The 26,525-nt window shown below is 41.5% G+C and overlaps 1 protein-coding gene across 1 annotated transcript in view; it reads right to left on the bottom strand.

The window, feature by feature from the left end:
* Nup214 (nuclear pore complex protein Nup214) overlaps positions 1-26,525 on the bottom strand; it is a 380,758-nt gene that overhangs the window by 337,975 nt on the left and 16,258 nt on the right. The window contains exons 2-4 of the mRNA XM_071662750.1: positions 18,916-19,051; positions 9,154-9,332; positions 8,268-8,452 (exon numbers count right to left, since the gene is read on the bottom strand). Coding sequence (XP_071518851.1) covers positions 8,268-8,452; positions 9,154-9,332; positions 18,916-19,051 — 500 coding nt within the window. The remainder of the gene's footprint in view (positions 1-8,267; positions 8,453-9,153; positions 9,333-18,915; positions 19,052-26,525) is intronic.

A 26,525-nucleotide genomic window follows, 5' to 3' on the forward strand; every position in this document is an offset into this window, starting at 1 on the left:
CCACAAGATAATGATCAGACATCCCCCCAGTTTTCCCTCTCAGCACATTAACAGCCAAAAGTCTCTCTTTCATGTGCCTTTCAATTAACACATAATCCAATAACGCTCTCTGGCCATCTCTCCTATTTACATACGTACACTTATGTATATTTCTCTTTTTAAACCAGGTATTCCTAATCACTACTCCTTTTGCAGCACAATCTACGAGCTCTTCACCATTTCCATTTACAACACTAAACATCCCATGTACACCAATGTACACCAATTATACCCTCAACTGCCACATATATTTTCTTAATTTTTTCTTTTTTTCTCAGATAATCAAAGGTTGCCAACTGAAACTGAAAAACATACCTAGCAATACACAAATGTGCAAGACCAGCACACAACATTGTGCCAAAAAGCACAAGGGAGACTATAAACAATCACCAGCATCATAAAACACCATGTGGTAAGTACACTAATTATTGTGTTGTGGTGTGCACATGTGAAATATTATTATACAATTATTACTATACTTTGTCACTGTCTCCCATGTTAGTGAGGTAGAGTAAGGAAACAGACAAAAGAATGGCCTAACCCACCCACATACACATGTATATACATGCACGTCCACACACAGCACATATATCTATACATCTCAACCTATACATATATATACACAGAGACATACACATATATACACATGTACATAATTCATACTATCTTCCCTTATTCATTCCCGTTGCCACCCCGTCACACATGAAATGACAACCCCCTTCCCCCCCATGTGCGCGAGGTAGCGCTAGAAAAAGACAACAAAGGCCCCATTCTGTCATGTATAATGCACCGAAACCACAGCTCCCTTTCCACATCCAGGCCCCACACAACTTTCCATGGTTTACCCCAGATGCTTCACATGCCCTGATTCAATCCATTGACAGCACATCAACCCCGGTATACCTCATCGTTCTAATTCACTCTATTCCTTGCATGCCTTTCACCCTCCTGCATGTTCAGGCCCCGATCACTCAAAATCTTTTTCACTCCATCTTTCCACCTCCAATTTGGTTTCCCACTTCTCCTCGTTCCCTCCATCTCTGACATATATATCCTCTTGGTCAATCTTTCCTTACTCATTCTCTCCATGTGACCAAACCATTTCAAAACACCCTCTTCTGCTTTCTCAAACACACTCTTTTTATTACCACACATCTCTCTTACCCTATCATTACTTACTCGATCAAACCACCTCACACCACATATTGTCCTCAAACATCTCATTTCCTTCACATCCACCCTCCTCTGCACAACTCTATCTATAGCACTAGCCTCGCAATCATATAACATTGTTGGAACCACTATTCCTTCAAACATACCCATTTTTGCTTTCTGAGATAATGTTCCCGACTTCCACACATTCTTCAACGCTCCCAGAACTTTCCCCCCTCCCCTACCCTATAATTCACTTTTGCTTCCATGGTTCCATCCGCTGCCAAATCCACTCCCACATATCTAAAACACTTCACTTCCTCCAGTTTTTCTCCATTCAAACTTAACTTCCAATTGACTTGTCCCTCAACCCTACTGTACCTAATAACCTTGCTCTTATTCACATTTACTCTCAGCTTTCTTCTTTCACACACTTTACCAAACTCAGTCACCAGCTTCTGCAGTTTCTCACCCGAATCAGCCACCAGTGCTGTATCATCAGCGAACAACAACTGACTCACTTCCCAAGCTCTCTCATCCATAACAGACTCCATTCTTGCCCCTCTTTCCAAAACTCTTGCATTCACCTCCCTAACAACACCATCCATAAACAAATTAAACAACCATGGAGACATCATACACCCCTGCCGCAAACCTACATTCACTGAGAACCAATCACTTTCCTCTCTTTTCCTACACCTACACATGCCTTACATCCTCGATAAAAACTTTTCACTGCTTCTTACAACTTGCCTCCCACACCATATATCCTTAATACCTTCCACAGAGCATCTCTATCAACTCTATCATATGCCTTCTCCAGATCCATAAATGCTACATACAAATCCATTTACTTTTCTAAGTATTTCTCACATACATTCTTCAAAGCAAACACCTGATCCACACATCCTCTACCACTTCTGAAATCATACTGCTCTTCCCCATTCTGATGCTCTGTACATGCCTTCACCCTCTCAATCAATACCTTACCATATAATTTCCTAGGAATACTCAACAAACTTATACCTCTGTAATTTGAGCACTCACTTTTATCCCCTTTGCCTTTGTACAATGGCACTATGCAAGCATTCCGCCAATCCTCAGGCACCTCACCATGAGTCATACATACATTATATAACATTACCAACCAGTCAACGATACAGTCACCCCCCTTTTTTAATAAATTCCACTGTAATACCATCCAAACCCACTGCCTTGCCGGCTTTCATCTTCCGTAAAGCTTTTACTACCTCTTCTCTCTTTACCAAATCATTCTCCCTAACCCTCTCACTTTGCACACCACCTCGACCAAAACCCCCTATATTTGCCACTCTATCATCAAACACATTCAACAAACCTTCAAAATACTCACTCCATCTCCTTCTCACATCTCCACTACTTGTTATCACCTCCCCCATTCGTCCCCTTCACTGAAGTTCCCATATCCCTTTTCTTAAGCACATTATTCACCTCCTTCCAAAACATCTTTTTATTCTCCCTAAAATTTAATGATACTTTCTCACCCCAACTCTCATTTGCCCTCTTTTTCACCTCTTGCACCTTTCTCTTGACCTCCTGCCTCTTTCTTTTATACATCTCCCACTCATTTGCATTATTTTCCTGCAAAAATCGTCCAAATGCCTCTCTCTCTTCACTTTCACTAATAATCTTACTTCTTCATCCCACCACTCACTACCCTTTCTAATCTGCTCACCTCCCACCCTTCTCATGCCACAAGCATCTTTTGCGCAAGCCATCATTGCTTCCCTAAATACATCCCATTCCTCCCCCACTCCCCTTACGTCCTTGGCTCTCAGCTTTTTCCATTCTGCACTCAGTCTCTCTTGGTACTTCCTCACACAAATCTTTCCAAGCTCACTTACTCTCACCACTCTCTTCACCCCAACATTCTCTCTTCTGTTCTGAAAACCTCTACAAATCTTCACCTTCGCCTCCACAAGATAATGATCAGACATCCCCCCAGTTTTCCCTCTCAGCACATTAACAGCCAAAAGTCTCTCTTTCATGTGCCTTTCAATTAACACATAATCCAATAACGCTCTCTGGCCATCTCTCCTATTTACATACGTACACTTATGTATATTTCTCTTTTTAAACCAGGTATTCCTAATCACTACTCCTTTTGCAGCACAATCTACGAGCTCTTCACCATTTCCATTTACAACACTAAACATCCCATGTACACCAATGTACACCAATTATACCCTCAACTGCCACATATATTTTCTTAATTTTTTCTTTTTTTCTCAGATAATCAAAGGTTGCCAACTGAAACTGAAAAACATACCTAGCAATACACAAATGTGCAAGACCAGCACACAACATTGTGCCAAAAAGCACAAGGGAGACTATAAACAATCACCAGCATCATAAAACACCATGTGGTAAGTACACTAATTATTGTGTTGTGGTGTGCACATGTGAAATATTATTATACAATTATTACTATACTTTGTCACTGTCTCCCATGTTAGTGAGGTAGAGTAAGGAAACAGACAAAAGAATGGCCTAACCCACCCACATACACATGTATATACATGCACGTCCACACACAGCACATATATCTATACATCTCAACCTATACATATATATACACAGAGACATACACATATATACACATGTACATAATTCATACTATCTTCCCTTATTCATTCCCGTTGCCACCCCGTCACACATGAAATGACAACCCCTTCCCCCCCCATGTGCGCGAGGTAGCGCTAGAAAAAGACAACAAAGGCCCCATTCTGTCATGTATAATGCACCGAAACCACAGCTCCCTTTCCACATCCAGGCTCCTCAAAACTGTCCATGGTTTACCCTAGATGCTTCACATGCCCTGGTTCAATCCATTGACAGCACGTTGACCCCGATATACCACATCGTTCCAATTCACTCTATTCCTTGCACACCTTTCACCCTCCTCCATGTTCAGGCCCCGATCTCTCAAAATCTTTTTCACTCCATCTTTTCACCTCCAATTTAGTCTCCCACTTCTCCTTGTTCCCTTCACCTCTGACACATATATCCTCTTTGTCAATCTTTCTTCACTCATTCTCTCCAAGTGACCAAACCATTTCCAAACACCCTCTTCTGCTCTCCCAACCACACTCTTTCTATAACCACACATCTCTTACTCTTTCATTACTTTCATTACTCGATCAAACCACCTCACACCATATATTGTCCTCAAAATCTCATTTCCAACACATCCACTCTCCTCTGCACAACTCTATCTATAGCACACGCCTCACAACCATACAACATTGTTGGAACCGCTTTTCCGTCAAACATATCCATTTTTGCTTTCCAAGATAACGTTCTCGACTTCCACACATTTTCCAACGCTCCCAGAACTTTCACCCCCTTCCCCACCCTATGATTCGCTTCCGCTTCCATGATTCCATCCGCTGCAAGATCCACTCCCAGATATCTAAAACACTTCACTTCCTCCAGTTTTTCTCCATTCAAACTTACCTCCCAATTGACTTGTCCCTCAACCCTACTGTACCTAATAACCTTGCTCTTATTCACATTTACTCAACTTTCTTCTTTCACACACTTTACCAAACTCAGTCACCAGCTTCTGCACTTTCTCACCCGAATCAGCCACCAGTACTGTATCATCAGCGAACAACAACTGACTCACTTCCCAAGCTCTCTCATCCACAACAGACTTCATACTTGCCCCTCTTTCCAAAACTCTTGCATTCACCTCCCTAACAACCCCAGCCATAAACAAATTAAACAACCATGGAGACATCACACACCCCTGCTGCAAACCAACATTCACTGAGAACCAATCACTTTCCTCTCTTCCTACATGTACACATATCTTACATCCTTGATAAAAACTTTTCACTGCTTCTAACAACTTGCCTCCCACACCATATATTCTTAATACCTTCCACAAATCATCTCTATCAACTCTATCATATGCCTTCTCCAGATCCATAAATGCTACATACAAATCCATTTGCTTTTCTAAGTATTTCTCACATACATTCTTCAAAGCAAACACCTGATCCACACATCCTCTACCACTTCTGAAACCAAACTACTCTTCCCCATTCTGATGCTCTGTACATGCCTTCACCCTCTCAATCAATACCCTCCCATATAATTTAACAGGAATACTCAACAAACTTATACCTCTGTACTTTGAGCACTCACTCTTATCCCCTTTGCCTTTGCATAATGGCACTATGCAAGCATTCTGCCAGTCCTCAGGCACCTCACCATGAGTCATACATACATTAAATAACCTTACCAACCAGTCAACAATACAGTCACCACCTTTTTAAATAGATTCCACTGCAATACCACCCAAACCCGCTGCCTTGCCGGCTTTCATCTTCCGCAAAGCTTTACCAAATCATTCTCCCTAACCCTCTCAATTTGCACACCACCTCGACCAAAACACCCTATATCTGCCACTCTATCATCAAACACATTCAACAAACCTTCAAAATACTCACTCCATCTCCTTCTCACACCACCACTACTTGTTATCACCTCCCCATTAGCCCCCTTCACTGAAGTCCCCATTTGTTCCCTTGTCTTATGCACTTTATTTACCTCCTTCCAAAACATCTTTTTATTGTCCCTAAATTTCAATGAAACTCTCTCACCCCAACTCTCATTTGCCCTCTTTTTCACCTCTTGATCTCCTGCCTCTTTCTTTTATACATCTCTCAGTCATTTGCATTATTTCCCTGCAAAAATCACCCAAATGCCTCTCTCTTCTTTCACTGATAATCTTACTTCTTCATCCCACCACTCACTACCCTTTCTAATCTGCCCACCTCCCACACTTCTCATGCCACAAGCATATTTTGCACAAGCCGTAACTGCTTCTCTAAATACATCCCATTCCTCCCCCACTCTCCTTACCTCCTTTGTTCTCACCTTTATCCAATCTGTACTCAGTCTCTCCAGGTACTTCCTCACACAAATCTCCTTCCCAAGCTAACTTACTCTCACCACTCTCTTCACCCCAACATTCTCTCTTCTTTTCTGAAAACCTCTACAAATCTTCACCTTCGACTCAACAAGATAATAATCAGACATCCCTCCAGTTGCACCTCTCAGCACATTAACATCCAAAAAAAGTCTCTCTTTCACGCACCTATCAATTAACATGTAATCCAATAACGCTCTCTGGCCATCTCTCCTACTTACATACATATATTCATGTATATCTCTCTTTTTAAACCAGTTATTCCCAATCACCAGTCCTTTTTCAGCACATAAATGTGCAAGCTCTTCACCATTTCCATTTACAACACTGAACACCCCATGTACACCAATTATTCCCTCAACTCCCAAACTGCTCACCTTTGCATTCAAATCACCCATCACTATAACCCCGTCTCGTGCATCAAAACTACTAATGCACCCATTCAGCTGCTCCCAAAACACTTGCCCCTCATGATCTTTCTTCTCATGCTCAGGTGCAAATGCTCCAATAATCACCCATCTCTCTCCATCAACTTTCAGTTTTACCCATATCACTCCAGAGTTTACTTTCTTACACTCTATCACATACTCCCACCACTCCTGTTTCAGGAGTAGTGCTACTCCTTCTCTTGCTCTTGTCCTCTCACTAACCCCTGACTTTACTCCCAAGACATTCCCAAACCACTCTTCCCCTTTACCCTTGAGCTTTGTTTCACTCAGAGCCAAAAGATTCAGGTTCCTTTCCTCAAACATACTACCTATCTCCTTTTTCCTCATCATGGTTACATCCACACACACACACACCTCAATCTGAGCCTACAAGGAGGATGAGCACTCCCCGCGTGACTCCTTCTTCTGTTTCCCCTTTTAGAAAGTTAAAATACAAGGAGGGGAGGGTTTCTAGCCCCCCGCTCCCGTCCCCTTTAGTCGCCTTCTACGACATGTGAGGAATGCGTGGGAAATATTCTTTCTCCCCTATCCCCAAGGATAATGTGAAATATTTTTACATATATTTTCTTAATTCTTTTTATTTTTCTCAGATAATCGAAGGTTGCAAATTGAAACAAAAAACATACATAATTTTGAACATTCTATCTCTCTATATGTCTGATGTCCATTCCCTTTCAGAACTCCCTCTTGGGGGATGGCCATGGCAAAAGAGTCTTCACATGCCAAGTTTTTCAGAGGCTCCTACTTAAAGTTCCAACCAACTACTTCTACCTAATATGTCTATCTACTACTTTTATCTAAAGCTCCCAGCTAATACTACTGCCTAATACTTCTACCTAATACCTAAGGTTTCTGCCTGCAAGCTACTGCTTCCATCTATTTCTCCAACCATTTCATCAAACAGCAGGGATAATGCAAAGCACTCACCACAGGAAAATCTTGAGTTGCAAAGAATGAGTTGTGTGAGTTAAGTGTTCTCAAGTATTGTGTGTGGAAAGGAGAGATTACATGTTTGTGGACAGAATGCCAGCAGTGCATGTGTGGGTGAGGCAAGGAGAAAAGACAGCTACCTGGGTCAAAGGAGTGCAACTTGACAACCATTGAAGTAATGGCTAACTATCCAACCATCACTAATACTGACGTGGGTACAGCCAGTAACATACCTCCCTGGTCAATCACTGTTTAACAACTACTTCTACTACTATATATTACTTTTTTTCATATCTGAGAGAAAAAAATTAAAAATACTGGAGGTGTCAGCAAGAGAAATCCCCACTCCTGTACAGTGTAAACTTGGGTAATGAGCCAAAATGACCTGGTGAAGGTACCTCAGCTCAGAAACTGGCTACTGGTGTGCACTACTTTTCTCACCCTACATTCTTTTCATCCAAGATGACCATAAATGAGGTTATTCTGCCTGTGCCATGTTGGTCATCATTTACACAGAAAAAAAAATCATCAATTAGTAAATATGTCCCTATATCATCTGGATGGCCTGAGGTATTTTTTGTACACTAAAGTAACCATAGAAAGTTTTAAAGCTTGCAACAACTCTTTGAGCTTCATTTTAGGTACCAATTTCCTATTCTTTACAGATATAATGGTCAGTTCTTCCTCTTCAGCAAAGGAAATAACTGAAAAATGCTTACCTAGCTTTAATGTCATTTGATTTTGTGTCTACTTCATTCTCCTTCAGTGAGATGATTGAAAGGGATCCTGGAGAAGTGGCCACAGCAACACAACAAGGATCAAGAGGGTTCCATGCAAGTCCCTCTACTCTTGTACCACTTACTGTACTCAGTGCTGTGCTAACAAATGGTGTCTGATCTCCACACTGTAAATCAACAGAATAACAACAGACTGTAAAATATCCAAGACATGATAGCAGAGTACATTTCTAGTGTATCAACATACTTCAATTTATTCAATGACAATTGAAATAACACTTTTCATGAAATAGATTCACTTAAAAATGAAGTCTTGCCGTTTAAGAACAGAACTACATCATAAGAAAGCAGTAATTAGAAAGCATCTATCATCTGTGAACATACAACTTTTCTTCAACCTTTCATTCTTGTTTTCCCACACTACATATCTGAACATTTTTCACCAAGTCAAAATTATAAAAAATACATGTAATAGAAGCATGAAAACCCATGCTAAACCAATGATCTGCTTTCAGGAACAAACTGGAAAAAATGGGGAAATGGAATCTACTTTCTTACAGCATATCATTTACTCCTGCACAACTGTACAAAGATGTGCCAGTAAAATGTTGTTCATAATGTACATCATTTACAGTTCACCAAATATTGTGTTTATAATATCTTCCCTGGTTTGGTCTTTAAACAATATAACTTGAATCTTTAGAGAGCTAACAAGTGTATCAAAAACATCCCTAAGTTTACAAACCTGACATTTGGCAATGCAAGGGATTTAAATTTTTGCATACTCTAACAATAATCTAAAGAATACGACAATACAGTAAACTAACATAAAACATTAACAACCTCAGTTGCAAAAAGGAAAACTTACAGATGGCACAAAGTTGCGTATCTCATAAAAGAGGGCATGTGGAATGTCATTGGGAAGGATGACAACTAGAAGAGTGAGACCATCACAGCTTGCAGCGATGTGAGTTACAAAAGCACCAGTATCAATGATTGCCAAAGGATTCTTCTCTCCATCCTCCACCAATGTTTGGGATTCAAACACTGAAAAAGTAGTATACATATCAATCAAAATACTTCACTCTGAAAAAGAAGCATTCATTTCAATCCAACTAGTCTACTTTAATTATATCAATCTTTCTTTCTTTCTTTCATACTATTCGCCATTTCCCGCATTAGCGAGGTAGCGTTAAGAACAGAGGACTGGGCCTTTGAGGGAATATCCTCACCTGGCCCCTTTCTCTGTTCCTTCTTTTGGAAAAAAAAAAAAGAGAGAGAGAGAGAGGGGAGGATTTCCACCCCCCGCTCCCTTCCTATTTAGTCGCCTTCTACGACACGCAGGGAATATGTGGGAAGTATTCTTTCTCCCCTATCCCCAGGGATATCAATCTACATAACCTAATTCACATTCACATCAAAGTCAATCAGGCATGCTAAATTCTAATGCAAAACTGATCATCATCACATTCCTAAACATCCCATAACATCATATCAAATAAATACCAACACTAGTCAACAACACTCTATCTGGATTAAAATGTTTTGAAGATTCTGTTTTGAATAGGAAAAACAATATGTATAACAAATAAAAGATCTACAACTTAATCACCTGTCAGATCAAATCTATACCAGTTAGTGATGAAACTGTCATTATCCATACAAAAGGAATCCAATGAAAATTTCAATCACCCGAATAATCTGCATTCAGTAGTATCATCCCTGTAAATCCTCAATAAAAATTTCATAATCAATTAAGTTCAGGTTATTCAAAATAAGTTTGACTTAATCGCACCCAGAAGAGTGATTTTTGGTGAATTGTGTGTATATGTGTTTACTAAAAACCATAGAGAAAAAACATTTATTTATTATTTACCATACTTTGTTGCTGTCTCCCGCCCTAGCAAGGTAGCACATGGAAACAGATGAAAGAATGGCCCAACCCACCCACGTACACATGTATATACATACATGTCCACACACAGCACATATACATACCTATACATCTCAACGTATACATATATATATATACACACTCACAAACATATACATATATACACATGTACATAATTCATACTGTCTGTCCTTATTCATTCCCGTCGCCACCCCACCACACATGACAACCCCTCCCCCCCAATGTGCGCGAGGTAGCGCGAGGAAAAGACAACAAAGGCCACATTCATTCACACTCAGTCTCTAGCTGTCATGTATAATGCACCAAAACCACAAATCCCTTTCCACATCCAGGCCCCACAGAACTTTCCATGGTTTACCCCAGACACTTCACATGCCCTGGTTCAATCCATTGACGGCACGTCGACCCAGGTATACCACATCGTTCCAATTCACTCTATTCCTTGCACGCCTTTCACCTTCCTGAATGTTCAGGCCCCGATCACTCAAAATCTTTTTTACTCCATCTTTCCATCTCCAATTTGGTCTCCCACTTCTCCTCGTTCCCTCCACCTCTGACACATATATCCCCTTGGTCAATCTTTCCTCACTCATTCTTTCTATGTAATTTCAAAACATCCTCTTCTGCTCTCTCAACAACATTCATTTCATTACCACACATCTCTCTTACCCTTTCATTATTTACTCGATCAAATCACCTCACACCACATATTGTCCTCAAATATCTCATTTCCAGCACATCCAATCTCCTCAGCACAACTCTATCTATAGCCCATGCCTCGCAACCATATAGCATTGCTGGAACCAATATTCCTTCAAACATACCTATTTTTGCTTTCCAAAATAGCGCTCTCGACTTCCATACATTTTTCAACGCTCCCAGAACTTTCGCCCCCTCCCCCACCCAATGATTCACTTCCGCTTCCATGGTTCCATCCACTGCCAAATCCACTCCCACATATCTAAAACACTTCACTTCCTTCAGTTTTTCTCCATTCAAACTTACCTCCAAATTGACTTGTCCCTCAACCCTACTGTACCTAATAACCTTGCTCTTATTCACATTTACTCTCAGCTTTCTTCTTTCACACACTTTACCAAACTCAGTCACCAGTTTCTGCAGTTTCTCATCCGAATCAGCCACCGGCGCTGTATCATCAGTGAACAACAACTGACTCACTTCCCAAGCTCTCTCATCCACAACAGACTTCATACTTGCCCCTCTTTCCAAAACGCTTGCACTCACCTCCCTAACAAACCCATCCATAAACAAATCAAACAACCATGGAGACATCACACACCCCTGCTGCAAACCAACATTCACTGAGAACCAATCACTTTCCTCTCTTCCTACTCGTACACATGTCTTACATCCTCGATTAAAACTTTTTACTGCTTCTAACAACTTGCCTCCCACATCATATATTCTTAATACCTTCCACAGAGCATCTCTATCAACTCTATCATATGCCTTCTCCAGATCCATAAATGCTACATACAAATCCATCCCCAGGGATACCCCTATCCCTGGGGATAGGGGTATCCCTGGGGATAGAGGTATCCCTGGGGATAGGGGTGAAAGAATACTTCCCACGTATTCCTCGCGTGTCGTAGAAAGCGACTAGAGGGGACGGGAGCGGGGGGACGGAAATCCTCCCCTCCTTGTATTAACTTTCTAAAATGGGAAACAGAAGAAGGAGTCACGCGGGGAGTGCTCATCCTCCTCGAAGGCTCAGAGTGGGGTGCCTAAATGTGTGTGGATGTAACCAAGATGTGAAAAAAGGAGAGATAGGTAGTATGTTTGAGGAAAGGAACCTGGATGTTTTGGCTCTGAGTGAAACGAAGCTCAAGGGTAAAGGGGAAGAGTGGTTTGGAAATGTCTGGGGAGTGAAGTCAGGGGTTAGTGAGAGGACAAGAGCAAGGGAAGGAGTAGCAATACTCCTGAAACAGGAGTTGTGGGAGTATGTGATAGAATGTAAGAAAGTAAATTCTCGATTAATATGGGTAAAATTGAAAGTTGATGGAGAGAGGTGGGTGATTATTGGTGCATATGCACCTGGGCATGAGAAGAAAGATCATAAGAGGCAAGTGTTTTGGGAGCAGCTAAATGAGTGTGTTAGTGGTTTTGATGCACGAGACCGGGTTATAGTGATGGGTGATTTGAACGCAAAGGTGAGTAATGTGGCAGTTGAGGGAATAATTGGTATGCATGGGGTGTTCAGTGTTGTAAATGGAAATGGTGAAGAGCTTGTAGATTTATGTGCTGAAAAAGGACTGATGATTGGGAATACCTGGTTTAAAAAGCGAGATATACATAAGTATACTTATGTAAGTAGGAGAGATGGCCAGAGAGCGTTATTGGATTACGTGTTAATTGACAGGCGTGCGAAAGAGAGACTTTTGGATGTCAATGTGCTGAGAGGTGCAACTGGAGGGATGTCTGATCATTATCTTGTGGAGGCTAAGGTGAAGATTAGTATGGGTTTTCAGAAAAGAAGAGTGAATGTTGAGGTGAAGAAGGTGGTGAGAGTAAGTGAGCTTGGGAAGGAGACCTGTGTGAGGAAGTATCAGGAGAGACTGTGTACAGAATGGAAAAAGGTGAGAACAATGGAAGTAAGGGGAGTGGGGGAGGAATGGGATGTATTTAGGGAATCAGTGATGGATTGCGCAAAAGATGCTTGTGGCATGAGAAGAGTGGGAGGTGGGCTGCTTAGAAAGGGTAGTGAGTGGTGGGATGAAGAAGTAAGAGTATTAGTGAAAGAGAAGAGAGAGGCATTTGGACGATTTTTGCAGGGAAAAAATGCAATTGAGTGGGAGAAGTATAAAAGAAAGAGACAGGAGGTCAAGAGAAAGGTGCAAGAGGTGAAAAAAAGGGCAAATGAGAGTTGGGGTGAGAGACTATCAGTAAATTTCAGGGAGAATAAAAAGATGTTCTGGAAGGAGGTAAATAGGGTGCGTAAGACAAGGGAGCAAATGGGAACTTCAGTGAAGGGCGTAAATGGGGAGGTGATAACAAGTAGTGGTGATGTGAGAAGGAGATGGAATGAGTATTTTGAAGGTTTGTTGAATGTGTCTGATGACAGAGTGGCAGATATAGGGTGTTTGGGTCGAGGTGGTGTGCAAAGTGAGAGGGTTAGGGAAAATGATTTGGTAAACAGAGAAGAGGTAGTAAAAGCTTTGCGGAAGATGAAAGCCGGCAAGGCAGCAGGTTTGGATGGTATTGCAGTGGAATTTATTAAAAAAGGGGGTGACTGTATTGTTGACTGGTTGGTAAGGTTATGTAATGTATGTATGACTCATGGTGAGGTGCCTGAGGATTGGCGGAATGCGTGCATAGTGCCACTGTACAAAGGCAAAGGGGATAAGAGTGAGTGCTCAAATTACAGAGGTATAAGTTTGTTGAGTATTCCTGGTAAATTATATGGGAGGGTATTGATTGAGAGGGTGAAGGCATGTACAGAGCATCAGATTGGGGAAGAGCAGTGTAGTTTCAGAAGTGGTAGAGGATGTGTGGATCAGGTGTTTGCTTTGAAGAATGTATGTGAGAAATACTTAGAAAAGCAAATGGATTTGTATGTAGCATTTATGGATCTGGAGAAGGCATATGATAGAGTTGATAGAGATGCTCTGTGGAAGGTATTAAGAATATATGGTGTGGGAGGCAAGTTGTTAGAAGCAGTGAAAAGTTTTTATCGAGGATGTAAGGCATGTGTACGTGTAGGAAGAGAGGAAAGTGATTGGTTCTCAGTGAATGTAGGTTTGCGGCAGGGGTGTGTGATGTCTCCATGGTTGTTTAATTTGTTTATGGATGGGGTTGTTAGGGAGGTAAATGCAAGAGTCTTGGAAAGAGGGGCAAGTATGAAGTCTGTTGGGGATGAGAGAGCTTGGGAAGTGAGTCAGTTGTTGTTCACTGATGATACAGCGCTGGTGGCGGATTCATGTGAGAAACTGCAGAAGCTGGTGACGGAGTTTGGTAAAGTGTGTGGAAGAAGAAAGTTAAGAGTAAATGTGAATAAGAGCAAGGTTATTAGGTACAGTAGGGTTGAGGGTCAAGTCAATTGGGAGGTGAGTTTGAATGGAGAAAAACTGGAGGAAGTGAAGTGTTTTAGATATCTGGGAGTGGATCTGTCAGCGGATGGAACCATGGAAGCAGAAGTGGATCATAGGGTGGGGGAGGGGGCGAAAATTTTGGGAGCCTTGAAAAATGTGTGGAAGTCGAGAACATTATCCCGGAAAGCAAAAATGGGTATGTTTGAAGGAATAGTGGTTCCAACAATGTTGTATGGTTGCGAGGCGTGGGCTATGGATAGAGTTGTTCGCAGGAGGATGGATGTGCTGGAAATGAGATGTTTGAGGACAATGTGTGGTGTGAGGTGGTTTGATCGAGTAAGTAACGTAAGGGTAAGAGAGATATGTGGAAATAAAAAGAGCGTGGTTGAGAGAGCAGAAGAGGGTGTTTTGAAATGGTTTGGGCACATGGAGAGAATGAGTGAGGAAAGATTGGCCAAGAGGATATATGTGTCGGAGGTGGAGGGAACGAGGAGAAGAGGGAGACCAAATTGGAGGTGGAAAGATGGAGTGAAAAGGATTTTGTGTGATCGGGGCCTGAACATGCAGGAGGGTGAAAGGAGGGCAAGGAATAGAGTGAATTGGAGCGATGTGGTATACAGGGGTTGACGTGCTGTCAGTGGATTGAATCAGGGCATGTGAAGCGTCCGGGGTAAACCATGGAAAGCTGTGTAGGTATGTATATTTGCGTGTGTGGACGTGTGTATGTACATGTGTATGGGGGGGGTTGGGCCATTTCTTTCGTCTGTTTCCTTGCGCTACCTCGCAAACGCGGGAGACAGCGACGAGGTATAAAAAAAAAAAAAAAAATCCATTTGCTTTTCTAAGTATTTCTCACATACATTCTTCAAAGCGAACACCTGATCCAAACATCCTCTGCGATTTATGAAACCACTCTGCTCTTCCCCAATCTGATGCATTACAATCTGATGCTTTATACATGCCTTCACCCTCTCAATCAATACCCTCCCATATAATTTACCAGGAATACTCAACATACTTATACCTCTGTAATTTGAGAACTCACTTATATCCCCTTTGCCTCTGTACAATGGCACTATGCAAGCATTTCACCAATCCTCAAGCATCTCACCATGAATCATACATACATTAAATAACCTTACCAACCAGTCAACAATACAGTCAACCCCATTTTTAATAAATTCCACTGCAATACCATCCAAACCTGCTGCCTTGCCAGCTTTCATCTTCCACAAAGCTTTCACTACCTCTTCTCTCTTTACCAAATCATTCTCCCTAACCCTCTCACTTTGCACACCACCTCGACCAAAACACCCTATATCTGCAACTCTATTATCAAACACATTCAGCAAACCTTCAAAATACTCACTCCATCTCCTTCTCACATCACCACTACTTATCATCATCTCCCCATTAGCCCCCTTCACTGATGTTCCCATTTGTTACCTTGTCTTTTGCACTTCATTTACCTCCTTCCAAAACATCTTTTTATTCTCCCTAAATTTAATGATACTCTTTCACCCCAACTCTCATTTGCCCTCTTTTTCACCTCTTGCACCCTTCTCTTGATCTCCTGCCTCTTTCTTTTATACATCTCCAGTAATTTGCAGTATTTCCCTGCAAAAATTGTCCAAATGCCTCTCTCTTCTCTTTCACTAATAATCTTACTTCATCCCACCACTCATTACGCTTTCTTATCTGCCCACCTCCCACGCTTCTCATGCCACAAGCTTCTTTTGCGCAAGCCATCACTGCTTCCCTAAATACATCCCATTCCTCCCCCACTCCCCTTACCTCCTTTGTTCTCACCTTTTTCCATTCTGTACTCAGTCTCTCCTGGTACTTCCTCACACAAGTCTCCTTCCCAAGCTCACTTACTCTCACCACTCTCTTCACCCCAACATTCTCTCTTCTTTTCTGAAAACCTCTACAAATCTTCACCTTCGCCTCCACAAGATAATGATCAGACATCCCTCCAGTTGCACCTCTCAGCACATTAACGTCCAAAAGTCTCTCTTTTGCACGCCTATCAATTAACACATAATCTAATAACGCTCTCTAGCCATCTCTCCTACTTACATACGTATACTTATGTATATCTCTCTTTTTAAACCAGGTATTCCTAATCACCAGTCCTTTTTCAGCACATAAATCTACAAGCTCTTTACCATTTCCATTTACAACACTGAACACCCCATGTACACCAATTATTCCCTCAACTGCCACATTACTCACTTCTGCATTCAAATCACCCATCACTATAACCTGGTCTCGGGCATCAAAACTACTAACACGCTCACTCAGCTGTTCCTAAAGCAATTTGGTATTACTGGACTCTGCCTGCTTGAGGTTACATCACAAGTGAAAAGTCACCTTTAGCGAGACAATATCATAAATAATACAATCTCATCAATGAACTTTTTACACTAAAGGAGTTCACAATTCCCTGCTACTATTAGTACAAAACCCTGGATTGCACCTCAGGAAACAGATTTCTGTTATATACCTGGCCTCTTTATTAGAAATTGGGACAAAGGCTATTATGAAAGAAATAAAAAATTGTGCAATTCCTTAAAAATTACCCATCCACTGCAAAAAGAGAAATATCTAATATTTTCTTTTTCCCCTACAGAATAAGCCTTTATTATACAAAATTGGAAAAAAAAATTCAATTGTATACTTTCCTCTATTTTGGAGCAGGAGGGTGACGAGTGGATGGGAAATGGCCTGAGCTAGTGGCATGGATGCTTCTTATCTATGTGAATATATGGAGTTAATGGACTCTGCCTGCTTGTGGTCATGACATAACCTTCGTTATGGTATAATCATAAAACTGGAAGACATGCGTCCCAACTTGTAAAAATAATTTCCAACTGACAAGACAAAAAAAAAAAAAAAGCCATAAAAAGATGTAACAAGTCAAATAAGAGGAAAGAGTATAAATATCCATAGACCAAAATTTTTTAACACATTGACTTTATGCCATTAGAAAAACTTGATGGTACAGAGGAAAAACTGAAAAAATCACTTGGTAAAAGTCTACCTGGACGTGGTGCTTACAAAAATCTATGGGCTATGCCTCCAAAGCTTAACTAAGCACAGGAGCAACACAGCTGCTTGGCCTCAGCCTGGGCTATCTAATCCTCCAAAAAGACCATAAGGTACAACACAAGGTAGCTAATGCACACTTTCACATAGTGTTACAGGTACACCACCAATTTTCCAGCACAATTGGTTCCAAAGCCTTGCTGGATTAACCATCTGCCAGACCAACCGTGGTCACATAATAATAATAATTCATCAGCACACCTCTAACTCACTAATTATACATCTCACATGTGTCTAAAGTATACCATGGACTGCTAGAAATTTAAAGTAAACAAATATTAAATGCTTGAGCACACTAAAATAGTAAATCTGTCCTTAGATTGTTTAAATCCTGTGGGGTCTTCTTTGTCTTCTGTTGTTATTGTTTTCCTAGGTGTGCATCGCCAGAATAATGCAGTTTCATCTGCATTATACACCAGCTCAGGACTGAGGTGCTCATCAGCTATGAGTTTCGCAAATTCAGCCACATACTCGGCAGCTCCTCCGTGGTTTGCAGACCGCTTTTCTCTGCACACTTTATTCAAGGAAATTCCATGATGCTTCTTGAATCTTTGAATCCATCCTTCACTATAGTCATGCTCATGTTGTAATCTAACTTCTTTATGGAACAACTTAGCCCGGTCCATTATCATGCTACCTGACAAGTCCACTCCATCACTCCGACACTGTTAAAACTATTCCATCATCACTCGATTATGCTCAGTACTCTACCATCTTTCATAGTTTTTCTAATCTTCATTTGTTTCTTGGAATCGCTGTCTATATGGAATTTCAATATTTTCTCCCTTTGCTTCTTTATATCATAAACATTGGATGAACCAATACTGTAGATGTCACACAGCTTACGCACCGAAACACCACGGTCCATTTTTTCAATAGTTCTACTTTATCTTGGATTGATATGGACTGGTGTTTACGATTAAATCCACGACTGACACTCTTATATGTATTAGAAGCCATAGGGTTAAATTTAAGCAAAATATGCTAAGAATCTCACAGAACTGCAGTATCACCACCTACAAGTGTAGTGTAAAGAATGTAAATAAGCGGCCCTACACACAACATCATCTGTGGCTGCCCAATAAACTAGGCTGGTGGCCGCGGTAATTTCAAGTTCCCTCACGTAATTTTGTCCGGACTAAAGGTGCTGAACCATCAGTTGCCAGAAATTCGGTGGTGTACCTGTATGTTTATATATATCAAAGGTAAAGATACAATGTACAATTCTGATTTTCTTGTTATTTCTGAATAATAATTCTTCATGTTTATGAAATCTGAAAGTCTAAACAAAAGACTGATATGTAACTCCAAATTCACTGAACTCAATCATCTAAGTATGAATTCAGGGGCTTTATTAAACTATTTCTTTCTCTACAAAATTCATTACATCTAAGACAAGGGTATGCAAAACCAAGAAAAAATTAATCACGAGAATGTAGGTTAAATATCAAACAGATTTCGAAATTAGTTGTTCCAAGAAATTTTCCTCTTCTAAACATGAACTTTTCCTTTTTATGAAAACTAAGACAACTGCATGCAACAAGACTTTATCACGTACCTTTAATGACTTTCCCACAACCAACAAAAATCAGACCATATTTGGGAGCAACAGCAACTAAACTACACTGGTCTTCTGACAGTGTTATTTCATCACTTGAAAATACTCCCACATGGCGTGTAATGAATTGAAGAGTCTGAAAAAACAATGGTGCAAGTGCATTTCTATATATTCAACATCAATAAATTATTCAAACAGATCACTATCAAGTGATACCTTTAACAAGGTCTTCACCATCTAATGACTGATTCAACACACTGCAAAGGAACATGATATTAATGATGGTTCCTATACAAGAGAAAAGGATAGGAGCACATATTCTTGAACCTTGGGTTTCATTTCCTTGACCAGCAATATAAAATACTTGAATGAAAGAGAGTTTAGTTTACAAATGTTTAAGAAAGTAAAAACCATGTTTAAGAAAGTAAAAACCTGATAGATTCTGAAAGATTGAAAAAAAAAAATCCATAAAGAGGATTCACTCTCTTCAGCCACCTTAAACCTTGAGGATAATAGATACTTCATCACAAGAGCTTCACAGCTGAAGAAGGTGTGCTGAAATGGTATGAACATATGGAAAGAATAAGTGAGAAGAGGGTGACAAAAAAGATATGTGTCAGGAATGGAGGGGACAAAAGGAAGAGGGAGAAAAATTGGAGCTGTAAGAATGGGATAAAAACGTTTTGGGTGGTCTAGGCCTGAACATGTAAAAGGGTGAAAGGCATGCAAAGGATAGTGTGACTAGGAGATATGTGGTATAATGTGGAAAACATGCTGGCAATGGACTGAACTAGGGCATGTGAAGCAAATGGAGGATACCATGGAAAGGTCTGTGGTGCATGGTTGTGGATGGAAACTGTAGTCCCGGTACATTACATTTGTCTGTTCCCAGCGCTATTTCACTAACAAGGAAATGGTGAACAAGTATGGAGGTGGAAGGATGGAGTGAAAAAGATTTTGAGCAATCAGGGCCTGAACATACATGAGTGTGAAGGGCTTGCAAGGAATAGAGTGAATTGGAACGATGTGGTATACAAGGATCGTGCTGTCAATGGACTGAACCAGGGCATGTGAAACGTCTGTATCTGTCATGTGTAATGCATCAAATCCACAGCTCCCTATCCACATCCATGTCCCAGGGACCTTTCCATGGTTAACCCTTAGTCCACTGACAGCACATCAACCCTGGTATACCACATCATTCCAGTTCACTCTCTTCCTTACATGCCTCTCACCCTTCTGTATGTTCAGGCCCTGATCGCTCAAAATCTTTTTCACTCCTTCCTTCCACTTCCAATTTGGTCTCCTGCTTCTCCTTCCTCCCTCCACCTCTGATACACATATCCTCATTCTCAACCTTTCCTCACTCATTCTCTCCACATGTCAAAACCATTTCAAAACACCTTCTGCTCTCTCAACTACACTCTTCTTATTTCCACACATCTCTCTTACCCTTTCATTACTTATCCAATCAAACCACCTCACACCACATACTCTCCTCACCACCTCACACCACATACTCTCCACAAGTATTTCATTTCCAACACATCTACCCTCCTCCATACAACTCTATAGTGCATGCCTCACAACCACATAACACTGTTGGACCACTATTCCTTCAAACATACCCATTTTTGCACTCTGAGATAAGGTTCTCTCTTTCCACACATTTTTCATCACTCCCAGGATCTTCACCCCTGCCCCACCCTATGACTCACTTCCACTTCCGTGGTTTCATTCGCTGTTAAGTCTACTCCCAGATATCTAAAATGCTTCACTTCCTCCAATTTTTCTCCATTCAAACTCACATCACGACAGACTTGTTGCTCAACCCTGCTGAACCTAATAACCTTGCTCATATTCACATTTACCCAGAAACCACAGCTCCCTTTCCACATCCACACAATGCATACCTTTCCATGGTTTACCCCAGACGCTTCATATGCCCTGGTTCAATCCATTAATGGCACATCGACCCCGGTACACCACATTGTTCCAGTTCACTTTATTCCTTGCATGCCTTTCACAATCCAGTATGTTCGGGCCCCAATCGCTCAAAATCTTTTTCACTCCATCTTTCCACCTCCAATTTGGTCTCCCACTTATACACGTTCCCGCCACCTCTGACACATATATCCTCTTTCTCAATCTTTCCCCACTCATTCTCTCCATGTGTCCAAACAATTTCAACACACCCTCTTCTGCTCTCTCACCCACACTCTTTATTACCGCACATCTCTCTTACCCTTTCATTATTTAATCAAACCACCTCACATCACATATTGTCCTCAAACATTTCATTTCCAACACATCCACACTCCTCACAACCTTATCTATAGCCCATGCCTTGCATCCATATAACATTGTTGGAACCACTATTCCTTCAAACATACCCAGTTTTGCTCTCTGAGATAACATTCCCGCATTCCACACATTCTTCAAAGCTCCCAGGACCTTTGCCCCTTCCCCCACCCTGTGACTCACTTTCGCTTCCATGGTTCCATACACAGATAAGTCCACTCCCAGATATCTAAAACACTTCACTTCCTCCAGTTTTCCTCCATTCACATTTAACTCCCAATTAACTCGTCCCTCAACCCTACTGAACCTAATAACCTTGCCTTATCAACATTTACTCTCAACTTTCCTCTTTCACACACTTTACCAAACTCAGTCACCAACTTCTGCAGTTTCTAACACGAATCAGCCACCAACACTGTATCTTCAGCGAAGAACAACTGTCTCACTTCCCAAGTTCTCTCATCTACAACATACTGCATACTCGCTCCTCTCTCCAAAACTCTTACATTCACCTCGCTAACCACCCCATCCATAAACAAATTAAACAACCATGGAGACATTATGCACCCCTGCCGCAAACCAACATTCACTGGGAACCAATCACTTTCCTCTCTTTCTACTCGTACACATGCCTTACATCCATTGTAAAACCTTTTCACTCCTTCTAGCAACTTATTTCCCATGCCATCCACTCTTAAAACATTCCACAAAGCATCTCTATCAACTCTATCACATGCCCTCTCCAAATACATAAATGCGGCATAAAAATCCATCTGTTTTTCTAAGTATTACTCACATACATTCTTCAAAGCAAGCACCTGACCCACACATCCTCTACCACTTCTGAAACCACACTGCTCTTCCCCAATCAGACGCTCTATAATGCCTTTACCCTCTCAATCAATACCCTCACATATAATTTTCCAGTAATATTCAACAAACTTATGCCTCTATAATTTGAACATTCACCTTTATCCCCTTTGCCTTTGTACAATGGCACTATGCATGCATTTCGCCAATCCTCAGGCACTTCACTGTGATCCATGCATACATTGATTATCCTTACCATCAATCAACAATACAGTCACCCCCTTTTTAATACATTCTACCGCAATACCATCCAAACCCGCCGCCTTGCCGGCTTTCATTGTCCGCAAACCTTTCAGTACCTCTTCTCTGTTTACCAAAACATTCTCCCTGACCATCTCACTTCAAACACCAACCCGATCAAAATACCCTATATCTGTCACTCTGTCATCAAACACATTCAACAAACCTTCAAATTACTCAATCAATCTCCTTACTTCATCACTACTTATTATTGCCTCCCCATTTGCCCCCTTCACCGATGTTCCCAACTAATGAACATTGAAGAATGTTAGTGGAAATCGAGAACGTTATCTTGGAAAGCAAAAATGGGTATGTTTGAAGGAATAGTGGTTCCAACAATGATATATGGTTGTGAGGCATGGGCTATAGATAAAGTTGTGCGGAGGAGGGTGGATGTGCTGGAAATGAGATGTTGAGGACATTATGTGGTGTGAGGTGGTTTGAACGAGTAAGTAATGAAAAGGTAAGAGAGATGTGTGGTAACAAAAAGAGTGTGGTTGAGAGAGCAGAAGAGGGTGTTTTGAAATGGTTTGGTAACATGGGGAGAATGAGCGAGGAAAGATTGACAAAGAGGATATATGTGTCAGAGGTGGAGGGAACGAGGAGAAGTGGGAGACCAAATTGGAGGTGGAAAGATGGAGTGAAAAAGATTTTGAGTAATTGTAGCCTGAACATGCAGAAGGGTAAAAGGCGTGCAGGGAATAGAGTGAATTGGAACGATGTGGTATACAGGGGTTGACATGCTGTCAATGGACTGAACCAAGGCATGTGAAGCATCTGGGGTAAACCATGGAAACTTCTGTAGGGCCTGGATGTGGAAAGGGAGCTATGGTTTCGGTGAGTGCTCAAATTAAAGAGGTATAAGTTTGTTGAGTATTCCTGGGAAATTATATGGGAGGGTATTGATTGAGAGGGTGAAGGCAAGTACAGAGCATCAGATTGGGGAAGAGCAATGTGTTTCAGAAGTGGTAGAGGATGTGTGGATCAGGTGTTTGCTTTGAAGAATGTATGTGAGAAATACTTAGAAAAGCAAATGGATTTGTATGTAGCATTTATGGATATGGAGAAGGCATATGATAGAGTTGATAGAGATGCTCTGTGGAAGGTATCAAGAATATATGGTGTGGGAGGCAAGTTGTTAGAGGCAGTGAAAAGTTTTTATCGAGGATGTAAGATATGTGTATGTGTAGGAATAGAGGAAAGTGACTGGTCTCAGTAAATGTAGGTTTGTGGCAGGGGTGTGTGATGTCTCCATGCTTGTTTAATTTGTTTATGGATGGGGTTGTTAGGGAGGTAAATGTAAGAGTTTTAGAAAGAGGGGCAAGTATGCAGTCTGTTGTGGATGAAACAGCTTGGGAAGTGAGTCAGTTGTTGTTCGCTGATGATACAGCACTGGAGGCTGATACATATGAGCAACTGCAGAAACTGGTGACTGAGTTTGGTAAAGTGTGTGAAAGAAGAAAGCTGAGAGTAAATGTGAATAAGAGCAAGATTATTAGGTACAATAGGGTTGAGGGACGAGTCAATTGGGATATAAGTCTGAATGGAGAAAAACTAGAGGAAGTAAAGTGTTTTAGATATCTGGCAGTGGATTTGGCAGCAGATGGAACCATGGAAGCAGAAGTGAATCATAGGGTGGGGGAGGGGGGCAAAAGTTCTGGGAGCATTAAAAAATGTGTGGGTCGAGAGCATTATCTCGGAAAGCAAAAATGGGTATGTTTGAAGGAATAGTGGTTCCAACAATGTTATATGGTTGCGAGGCGTGGGCTGTAGATAGAGTTGTGCGCAGGAGGGTGGATGTGCTGGAAATGAGATGTTTGAGGACAATATGTGGTGTAATATGTGGTTTGATCGAGTAAGTAATAATAGGGTAAGAGAGATGTGTGGTAATAAAAAGAGTGTGGTTGAGAGAGCAGAGGAGGGTGTGTTGAAATGGTTTGGTCACATGGAGAGAATGAGTGAGGAAAGATTGACCTAGAGGATATATGTGTCAGAGGTGGAGGGAACAAGAAGTGGGAGACCAAACTGGAGGTGTAAAGATGGAGTGAAAAAGATTTTGAGTGATCGGGGCCTGAACATGCAGGAGGGTGAAAGGCGTGCAAGGAATAGAGTGAATTGGAACAATGTGGTATACGGGGGTCGACATGCTGTCAATGGATTGAACCAGGGCATGTGAAGAGTCTGGGGTAAACCATGGAAAGTTCTGTGGGGCCTGGATGTGGAAAGGGAGCTGTGGTTTCGGTGCATTATTACATGACATCTAGAGACTGTGAAAGAATGTGGCCTTTGTTGTCTTTTCCTAGTGCTATCTAGCGCACATGAGGGGGGAAGGGGGTTGTTATTTCATATGTGGCGGGGTGGCAATGGGAATGAATAAAGTCAGACAGTATGAATAATATATATATATATATATATATATATATATATTTTTTTTTTTTTTTTTTTTTATACTTTGTCGCTGTCTCCCGCGTTTGCGAGGTAGCGCAAGGAAACAGACGAAAGAAATGGCCCAACCCCCCCCCCCCATACACATGTACATACACACGTCCACACACGCAAATATACATACCTACACAGCTTTCCATGGTTTACCCCAGATGCTTCACATGCCTTGATTCAATCCACTGACAGCACGTCAACCCCTGTATACCACATCGCTCCAATTCACTCTATTCCTTGCCCTCCTTTCACCCTCCTGCATGTTCAGGCCCCGATCACACAAAATCTTTTTCACTCCATCTTTCCACCTCCAATTTGGTCTCCCTCTTCTCCTCGTTCCCTCCACCTCCGACACATATATCCTCTTGGTCAATCTTTCCTCACTCATTCTCTCCATGTGCCCAAACCATTTCAAAACACCCTCTTCTGCTCTCTCAACCACGCTCTTTTTATTTCCACACATCTCTCTTACCCTTACGTTACTTACTCGATCAAACCACCTCACACCACACATTTTCCTCAAACATCTCATTTCCAGCACATCCATCCTCCTGCGCACATCTCTATCCATAGCCCACGCCTCGCAACCATACAACATTGTTGGTACCACTATTCCTTCAAACATACCCATTTTTGCTTTCCGAGATAATGTTCTCGACTTCCACACATTTTTCAAGGCTCCCAAAATTTTCGCCCCCTCCCCCACCCTATGATCCACTTCCGCTTCCATGGTTCCATCCGCTGACAGATCCACTCCCAGATATCTAAAACACTTCACTTCCTCCAGTTTTTCTCCATTCAAACTCACCTCCCAATTGACTTGACCCTCACCCCTACTGTACCTAATAACCTTGCTCTTATTCACATTTACTCTTAACTTTCTTCTTCCACACACTTTACCAAACTCAGTCACCAGCTTCTGCAGTTTCTCACATGAATCAGCCACCAGCGCTGTATCATCAGCGAACAACAACTGACTCACTTCCCAAGCTCTCTCATCCCCAACAGACTTCATACTTGCCCCTCTTTCCAAGACTCTTGCATTTACCTCCCTAACAACCCCATCCATAAACAAATTAAACAACCATGGAGACATCACACACCCCTGCCGCAAACCTACATTCACTGAGAACCAATCACTTTCCTCTCTTCCTACACGTACACATGCCTTACATCCTCGATAAAAACTTTTCACTGCTTCTAACAACTTGCCTCCCACACCATATATTCTTAATACCTTCCACAGAGCATCTCTATCAACTCTATCATATGCCTTCTCCAGATCCATAAATGCTACATACAAATCCATTTGCTTTTCTAAGTATTTCTCACATACATTCTTCAAAGCAAACACCTGATCCACACATCCTCTACCACTTCTGAAACCGCACTGCTCTTCCCCAATCTGATGCTCTGTACATGCCTTCACCCTCTCAATCAATACCCTCCCATATAATTTACCAGGAATACTCAACAAACTTATACCTCTGTAATTTGAGCACTCACTCTTATCCCCTTTGCCTTTGTACAATGGCACTATGCACGCATTCCGCCAATCCTCAGGCACCTCACCATGAGTCATACATACATTAAATAACCTTACCAACCAGTCAACAATACAGTCACCCCCTTTTTTAATAAATTCCACTGCAATACCATCCAAACCTGCTGCCTTGCCGGCTTTCATCTTCCGCAAAGCTTTTACTACCTCTTCTCTGTTTACCAAATCATTTTCCCTAACCCTCTCACTTTGCACACCA

The sequence above is a fragment of the Panulirus ornatus genome, chromosome 6 (genome assembly GCF_036320965.1).
Source record: "Panulirus ornatus isolate Po-2019 chromosome 6, ASM3632096v1, whole genome shotgun sequence".
In the NCBI taxonomy this organism is placed as follows: Eukaryota; Metazoa; Arthropoda; class Malacostraca; order Decapoda; family Palinuridae; genus Panulirus; species Panulirus ornatus.